Raw genomic sequence first — 9,646 nt, 5'->3', positions numbered from 1 at the left:
ATATTCTTATGTATATATGTATCTAAACTATTAACTGGACATATAAACAGCTTTTAGTAAAAAAATTAAAACTTTTGTAAAAATAAGTTTATTTAAGAAGCATTTAAAAAGCTATCCCAAACATAGTCTAAAATTAGTTCAAGAACTTATCAAATCAATGATAACACTTCCCACAGTGGACGTGTTGAATTTACAGATGAAAAAGTGAGTTTCCACTAATTAGGCATTATCTTCTATTGTAATACGCATTCTATTATAAGACACAGTAACCCTTTTAAAGTGTGTGCATATATAAGAAAGAGAGAGGGGGGAAAATTATTACGTCCGGTGTCCGGATTCGTCCGGATTCCAATCCAGACGCTCCACGTCATCCAAATATACTGGGACCCAATGTATTCAGGTGACGTGGAGCGTCTGGATTGGGTGTCCGGACGTAATAATTCGCTGAGAGAGTGAGACATGCCAGATCAAGGACCAATCCAATACAGCCAATCCAACAAGATATTGTTTCTGAGAAACAATGGGGATCAGGACCTGTACCACTTAAACATGCAGATCGAGCCAAGGCGCATCAAGACTACTGTACATTTTGATGACAAGTTCTAACAAGCCTTTTGTAAAAGCACCACTATATATGGTCTTCCATCCTGAGATCTGAGTTTTCAAAGTAAAACAAAATGTTCACTGAATCATAAGCCTGCATAATGTGTTTCCTTACAACAAGCTCATCTGAATAATATGAAATGATTGCATTCTGTAGCTCAACTAATATTGAAGTTTCCATTTGTATGTTCGCTAAAAAGTTTGACTTTTAATCATTTAAGGATAGAGTAAATTGAATTGGACTAGCTTATAGTTTAGGCCTCGTTTTGGACAGCTTAATAATGCCGTTTTCGTTTCGAAACGGTAAAAATATTTTGGGTTACTGTTTGGAAGCCTATTTTTTGCAAAATTGTATTTTTTAGACCCTCATTATCTTACCGATTTGCAAAACTTTTCTTTTTTCTTTCGCCGAGTAAAAGTCTTTTTTGGAACAACTATTCTCATCGAGAAGGGAGTTTTGCCACCAAACGAGGCCTTAGTAAGAGCACTTGTTTAGATAATCAACTAAATACAAATCAAGTATTTCAGATAAACTCGGTTCTTCTGAAAAAAATTAACAGAGTTTCAAGAAGTCCAACAAATTAAAAAAATCTACAATTAAAACAAACTGCTTACCACCAACATTAAGTCATTAGTCTCAATAGCTCATATTTGATATCACAAGTTTTGGAATCATAAACTGATAGTTGCATTTCTGAAATGACAGTAAAATGCTAGTTAATCGTTATACATAATAAATATCCTGAATTCTCGAGGGCCTTTGATTCTATTGTTTCAAAGGGAAACTAGTCATAAAACATAGCCAATCGAGAAAATACCGAGTGTTGAAAAGTATAAACCAAGCATCCAGAAAATGAATCTTTTATCAAACACAGTGGTTCAACATACAGGAAGATGGACTGATAGGGCTGCAAGCGAACCAAACGTTCAACGAGCTACTCGATGTTTGGTTCGATTAAAGCTCATTTGTGATCGTTTAATTAGCTAAACAAACAAACTTGAACAATATTTTAAATACTCGATTCTTAAATAATCAATCTTGAACATTAGTGCGTTCAGGTCATTTATGTTCGCGAACAACATCATTTAAAGTTCGTGAACAAGCTCGACATTAAGCTCGATAAGAAGCTCGATAAAAGCTTGATTCGTGTTCGATTTTGAACTCGTAAATAAGCTAGATAAAAATAAGTAATATTTGACCATAAAATTAATAAATATAAATAATCAAATCCTTTGTACATAGACAATTGCTTTTATTATAAATATGTTCATGAACATATTTGATTGATAGTTAAAAAAAAATTGTTAAATATGTTCGCGAACAAGCTCGATAAGCACTAAACGAACGAACATGAACACTAATTAATTTAAATGAACCAAACGTGAACACAAACAATAAAGCTCGAACAAACATGAACCAAACTTGAACAAGTTGATATTAAATGAACACAAACATGAACACTCACATACTCGGCTCAGTTCGATTCGTTTGCAGCCCTATGGACCGACCCACAAAATGTGCATTAAGCTCTTGCAAGTGATCAATATAAAAAAGAATGTCATTAGTACTCTGCATTATTATTTTTATTGCTAAATTTGCATATTATCCTCTTACTCTTATATTGAGTTATCCAAATAACATGAATTTTATAATTATTTTTTATCTACTCTTCGCCATGGGGTGTCTCATTAATACATTATAATCATGCCCTTATTAACACATAAGAAAGATAATTTGAATTAAAAGGGAGTACGTATTACTAACATATGATCTAAGATAGTTTTACTACATCATTGTTCTATCATTAGTGAGAGTCATTATTGCTGTATTAATATAATCCTTTGATGCTCATACAATAGAAAAGCGAAAAAAAAAAAAAATCAAATTTCCCCCTCATTTTCCATTAAAGCTCCCTCAAATAACTCATTTCAATGAAAGAACAACAATTATAGAAAAAACCGTGCAGCTACCTCTACCACAGAGATGAGAGCACCCAATGCAATTGTTCCATAATAACAGGAATAACTTCCACATGTTAAGCAAACATAAAAAATGTTGATTTCATGCATGCAATCACGTGATGATCAGTTCCGTTCTTTCTCCAGATCTCATCCATTTCACGTTAAAATCCCATTCCATGGCTACGCCTGACCTCGACTTTTCTTCCTCCTTCTTCTTCTGCTTGTAAACGAAAAAGAAAAAAAGGAGAAATGTTATCCCTCCACCTGCTCCTTCTTCTTCTCCTCTCCTCCTGCCTCTGTACTTACTCTAACACTTCAGATAAAGCTGTTGATACACTGCTTCGTCTTCTGCCGGAAGAGGAAGGGCTGAGCTCCGGCGATCTCGGCGACGATCCGAACGAGGCCTACTGTGAAAGCTGGCGCCTTTCAGTGGAGACGAACAATGCCGGGAACTGGAAGAAGATCTCTGCCCGGTGCTCGAGCTTGGTGGAGGCGTACGTTAGAGGGGCTCAGTACGCGCTGGACTCCAAAGTGGTGGCGCGATTTGCGCAGGCCTACGCTAAGAATATCCAGATCGCCGGCGACGGCATGGATGCTTGGATTTTCGATGTTGACGAGACCCTAATATCCAACATTCACCACTACTTCGTTCATGGCGCCGCTTACAGGTATATAAAGGAAATTAAGAAAAATCAAATCAGCTCTTAACCATTTTCGTAGCAATTAATAAGCTAAACGCTGCTGTTATTATAAAAAAATTAGATGGAAGAAGGTCACAAATGAGTCAGGTCGGGAGCAGTGGGCGGCTTCCACAAAGTCGCCAGCTTTGCCGTGGAGTTTATGGCTGTACAAAAAGCTACAGGGAATGGGGTTTCAGCTAATCCTCTTGACTGGTCGTAAGGAAACCCACCGCAACTCCACCGAGCAAAACCTACTTGCTGTTGGGTATCACTCGTGGGAAAAGCTCATTCTAAGGTAACTTGTTCTAATTATTTTACATTGAATTATTATTTTTTATAAGCTATAAATTATTATCAAATAAAATATTAGAAAACGAGTAATATTTTTGCAAAAATAAGATGTTTATTAAATAATAAAATATTTTTCACAAATATTTTAGTTAGTTCAATACTCTTTTCAATGGTTGACTTGAGGTGAAAAATTAAGGAGATGTTCGGTTGGAAGTAAACTAGGTGTAAATTATTCATTTTTGTATGAGTTTAAAAAATATTGTTGTTTAGTTGGATGAAAATGGAATGTAATGTAAAGTACTAGTTTAATTTTGAGCGAAATTCTTTATCGTCGAAACCAAACAACCGTTCTCACCACCTGCTTCTACAAACCGCTTGTCGGCCACCGTCACTCTTTACCATCGACAACCATCACTGTCGTTGTAGCTGAACCACCCTTCAGCAACTTCCACCGTCAGCCACCAATGTTTCCCACCATTAGCCATTGCACCCCGCCCCTCATTAGCCAATGCTCCCACCTTCCACTACCGACAATCACCTCCACCACTCGTTGTCAGGGGTACCACATGCTGACTACCGTTGGCGCTAGTCTTAGGCCAACTCTGCCACTGGTGACCAGCGCTTACCATCACCAGCCTTCGACCACCACCAATGCTAGCTAGTGTCGGCCACCAACCAACACACTCTTTGAACTTCATATTGCATTTATTTTACTTCGAAACGAATAAAAAAATGTATTCCTTCAATGATAACCAAATAACCCTTAAATTGAAGAAATGAATATTGGATAATTATTTGTGCAATTATATACATGCTACTATGCTAACCATCATATGATATATATGTTTAAGCAGAGGTAATTTGGATTCGGGCAAGAGAGCTATGGCCTATAAATCAGAGAAAAGGGCTGAGTTGGTGGCTCAAGGCTATAGAATCCATGGCAGCTCAGGGGACCAGTGGAGCGACCTTATGGGTGAACCAATGGCCAAGCGATCTTTCAAAGTTCCAAATCCAATGTATCACATACCATAATGGCATATATCGATCACATTTCTTTAATTGTATTATGTAATAGTTTTCCTTAATGGCATCCATGCATGCATGTTAAATGCTTTATGTCATGCCTTCATAGTAGACTGAACATTCATCATAGGGTGTGATAAATGCAATCTTTCTAATTTTGGTGCCAATATTATATGTTAGGCCGTGCAATGCATATATATATTATGATCATAATATTATATGCTTGATATTTTTTTATGTATCATTGCATCATCATTTCATAACATTAGCTAGAATGAATTTCAACTTGCTTAACTTTTGGGTTATATGTCATTGTTATATTTTTCAAAATATTTTTAAAGCTTCATTTGGGACGGCTTTCTTATTGCTTCTTAAAGCAGCTTTTTAGTACAAAATTTTAAAATTTTATACTTAAAAGTTGCTTTAAGAAGCAGTATAAAAGCCATCACAAACGAAGCCTAAATGATTCTTACTTTCATAATAAAATGTATCATACATCTTAAGAAAATGTGGTTATAATTATTATTATTTTGAGAGATTACCTTTAATATGCTCCTAGGAAAATAATTTATATTCAAGCATCTATTTGAGCCACTCTAACAACAAATCAATCATTGGAGATAGTAAATATTGTTAAATGGAAAATAAATTAATAAATATTAAATATAATTGTTTGTGAAAGTGATTAAAATGGGCAGTCAAGATGGATTCATTTTGACATCGAAAAAATTTATACTTATGATGACGGTCAATCACTTAATATTCTTATGTATATATGTATCTAAACTATTAACTGGACATATGACTATTCCTTCGTTTGGGATAATTTTTTTGTTGCTTTTAAAAATGAATTTCTAGTGCAAAATTTCTTTAATTAAAAATTTTTAGACTAGAAAACTGTTTTAAAAAGTAGTAAGAAAACTCTCCCAAACGAAACCTAAATCAAAACCTTTTGTGCTTGATAATTAACCCTTCATTTAAGAGTATTACTAATTAGATATCACTCTCCTTCAAAAGAAAGACTGGATCTACTGCATTTATTTTACTCTCATCCAAATATTTTAAATATATCATATTTTTTATACATCATTTTAAACAAAAATTCAACTCAATTCATGAGAAGAAGAGGCTAGAGGAGAAAAGGCATCGGCCCATTAATGCTCAAAGAGCCCTAGAAACCCTAAAAAACAATTGAAAAATAGTGAATGTGATGTAGTGGATAGGTGGAATACTGGATCTACTAGATGGAACACAAAATCAAGAACCAAATAACAAGCTCAAGGGCTTCAAAGGAATAGTCATTAAGAGAGTATCCCCTGGCTGCCTTTGGGTCTTCTAAGATGCAGATTGCAGGTTGCCACTACGACCCTTCGAGGAGACCGCATTCATCCTTCCCTCCTTGAAACGCAACTCTCAAACAAGCAAAATAGCCATCTTTTAAGCAATCCACTACCCCAATATAATTAAACACACTATATAGAGATGTTATTGGTAGGGAACGATGAACTAAATACAATTAAAGAGAAATAGCAGAGGTCGAACACCATCAGGGCTCGCAGCCCCCTTGGGCCCCCGACATATCTGCGAAGCGTACAATGATAAACAAATACGGGTCGAGAGACAGCGCTCTCGAAACAAATAAATTTACCCCCTGAAAATTAAGACCAAATACGCACTTAAATAATAGAGTAGTTCGATGGAACCCGAAAAGTAAGTAGTTTCTAATATATATATATGCTCAAAGACCTGTAGCAGCTTAGGCATAAACAGGAAGCTATTCATGTGGGGATTAAAGTGATGAGAACATTAAAAGGAAGCCAATAAACAAATTGACAACAACAGTATTAATATATGAAAATGTTGAAAATTTTCAAACTATAGTACCCATAATCAAACTTGTTGGGTAGCGTTTCAGAGATCTTGGTGGGCAAATGTTGATAAAGGCTGTGACGTATATGCCGTAGCTGGAAGGCATTCATGGCTGACATGACAGAAGTGGCCCATAATTGTCATATTAGCTTCAAGTAGCAGAATAAATGTTTTAGAATAAGATGTCGCTGTCCAAATAAATTTTAATAAATTCATGTGAATACTATCTTTTTAATTTTTTTTTTAAAAGTAAACTAAGAGTCCAGCTAGCTCTTTGCCATTACTAATTTGCTCGCTTATGATTGAAGATCAAGCGCAATTGAGTAGCCAATGTCAACTTTGGGAGAGATTATTTTGTGTGGCCCGCGGTTTATTATTTGGAGATCAATTAGAATATGTCACATCAACAGTATCAAGTTGGGTACCGAGCAGTACCGAGTCATGATACTGAATAAGAGATGACTTGACACATTCTAATTTGTCTATGGACGTTGTTTGACGTCTGCACAGAATAATTTCACGACCCTTGGTTAGCTGAGTGAAGTACCAACACCATCCAAGAAGCGTGTGTGCGTTTTTTTGGGCCATTTAGGTCAATTAAGGCGAACTCACTCACATGCACATCATACACGTGAGACTCGAACTTAAAAACTCTTGATTGGCAGCCAAAATTTTAAACTAACAGACCAAGGTGAATTGCATGGAGATGAGCATGCATGTAATATAATTTGTCTGATGGAGATCAAAAAAATCAATCATCATTACCTAGCATAAAAAATTACAAATGGAGAGTTTGTGTGTACTATCAAATGTAAATTATATATATAGCACAAAATTTATAAAATTAAAAAAAAAATTAATATTGAGTGTTGAAATATAAATTTGATCATAAAATTTTGAAGATAAATTTCAAAATATTCATCAACACAAAATTATTTTTAATTTTTTTTTTTGAAAAAAATGTAGATAAGACTTAAGAGTTTTGTTTGAAGTTGACATGAGGTGATGTAAAAAACATTGTTGATTGAAATGTGAGTTTCACCTGAATGTTGTGATGGAGATGACAAATCAAAGAAAGGTTTGCAAGATTTGCTCAGTTCAAATTGGCCTATTGTGTTTATTGAATGAGCCCATTGCAGACCTAACATGCCAATCATGTAAAGTGGATTGTTTCTTCCATGCAATATTCCTTAATGCAATTAATAAAAATATATGGTCACATGCATGAAAATAAGACAATAATTAGTGTAAACAAGTGCTAAATAAAGAAAACAAGAAGAGAAATGAATGTTTTTTCAGGCTTGCAAATGCCAACTAAAGGAAAATTTAAGCATAAAAATAATTTATCAAAGGATTCTCTACATAAGATATCATTCTTTTTTTTTTTTTTGGGTAAAGTGAGGAAACCTCCACATTTCATTCACCATAAAAAAATAAATACAATCTATAATTCAAAGTTATAACTCATATACATATGAACTAAAAGCCAACAAGTTTAAAATCAGCAAACGAGTAGATATTACACCAAAAGAAGGCACAAAAAGGCCGAAAAAAATATAGAATTAGAATGCTAAAAAAATAAGCTACCAAAGATGCAAAAATCAATTCTAAAGAGATTCCCATGGTTGCCAAACGGGTCATAAAAAAAAGGCAGATGGTTGCCATGAGGATCATCCGAGGGGAGGAGTATGGAGCGAATTGGCAACATTCATCATCGTCCATGTATAAATCAGCCATAAAAAATCAGACCAATTCCCAATAGAATCAAAATAGGCTTGCCAACACACCAGCCACAAATATATTTCTAAAAAATTCCAACATTAACTAATAAGCTCAAATCTTTTCCAACAAGAAATTTTAAGTAGGAAAGCCTTCTTAATATTAAATAAAACAATGGAAATGCGCTACTCAAGCTGATATCAAATCCCCTTTTATTTCTCTCCCTCAAAATATAATAAAGAGAGTAACAAATAGTAAAAAAGTATAGCCTTTTATGTAATATCAGTTTTTGCTCCAGGTTCGTCCGGGACGAAGTTGGATCGTCCGGGACGATCGGTACAGGTTGTGCAGAAAATCAGTTTTGGCTGTATGGTTCGTCTGGACGAAATCAGGATCGTCTGGACGAAAATTCTCCCGTGAACCCTTCGCCTGGGACGATATGTCATTTTTCGTCTGGACGAAATTCCTCTCTTCATGGATCGTCCGGTACGAAGCTCGATCGTCCAGGACGATCAGTCTGGATATATATAGAAATGAGATATTTTGAAGAGAGAGAAAAAGCTGAGGAGAGAGAAAAACAAAGAATCTTATTTATGAATTTACAACAACCTTTAGGTACAATCGACCATCTAATCCAAAAGGCTAAAGTTTTAGAGATGGTAAACTTCAAAAATTGAATTATGCCTGTAAAAGATAATGATTTGGCCTTCTAGCCATCTAGATGAATAGTAATATTTGAAGGAAGGGCTAGAAGTAAACAAATAGCAGTTTTTTCATACAAACAGGTAAGCCAAGGTACTTAAAGGAAGATGTAGAGGACTTAATATTTAGGATATTGAAGATAACATCACTATTAGAGGAACATTTCGAAAATATAATTTTGCTCTTACCATGGTTTATGAGAAGCCTAGAAGCAGAGGAAATATGGGAAAAAAACATTATTTAAAGCATATGCATTGTCAACAAAAGCCTTCCCAAAAACCAACAAGTTATTTGCATATAACATATGACTAATAACCTTTTCCTCCAAGTTTGAACCATGAAATGCCATATCAAAACTTGTTTCATTAAATAAATTAGAAACATCATCCATGATAATGCAAAAGAGGTCAGGGGATAAAAGACAGCCCTATCTAATATCAAATTATGAGCAATGTTAATTGAGAAGTACACAACCTCAATACAACCGTTAATCCAAGAGATAAAAGAGTAAGGAAAACCTCTTTGAAGGAGCCTAGCAAGTAGGAAATCCCCAAACAAGTTATTAAATGCCTTATGGATATCAAACTTCGCATAAAAATTATTCCTATAATCAAGAAATTTGAACTCCCCTAGTAACTCAGAAGTAGGCAAGGCATTATTAGTGGATATCATGCCCATAATGATGGCAACTTGGCCAATATGGATAATGTGGGGCATAACATGGTCATCCTATTAGCCATAATCTTAGAAAAAATATTACAAAGAGAAATGAGCATATAATTTCTAATATTTATAGT

General features: G+C 34.8%; 1 protein-coding gene across 1 annotated transcript; it reads left to right on the top strand.

The window, feature by feature from the left end:
• The first annotated feature begins 2,814 nt into the window (after positions 1–2,814).
• LOC110102109 (acid phosphatase 1-like) lies at positions 2,815–4,568 on the top strand. Its single transcript, XM_020830293.2, has 3 exons — positions 2,815–3,233; positions 3,328–3,540; positions 4,391–4,568. The coding sequence occupies exons 1-3, from the start codon at positions 2,815–2,817 to the stop codon at positions 4,566–4,568; spliced, it is 810 nt and encodes a 269-aa protein (XP_020685952.1).
• Positions 4,569–9,646: the final 5,078 nt, after the last annotated feature.

This window comes from Dendrobium catenatum, unplaced genomic scaffold, assembly GCF_001605985.2.
Source record: "Dendrobium catenatum unplaced genomic scaffold, ASM160598v2 fragScaff_scaffold_414, whole genome shotgun sequence".
NCBI classification, from domain to species: Eukaryota; Viridiplantae; Streptophyta; class Magnoliopsida; order Asparagales; family Orchidaceae; genus Dendrobium; species Dendrobium catenatum.
Note: the sequence above shows the minus strand (reverse complement) of the source record. Positions and strands in the feature narration are given on the sequence as shown.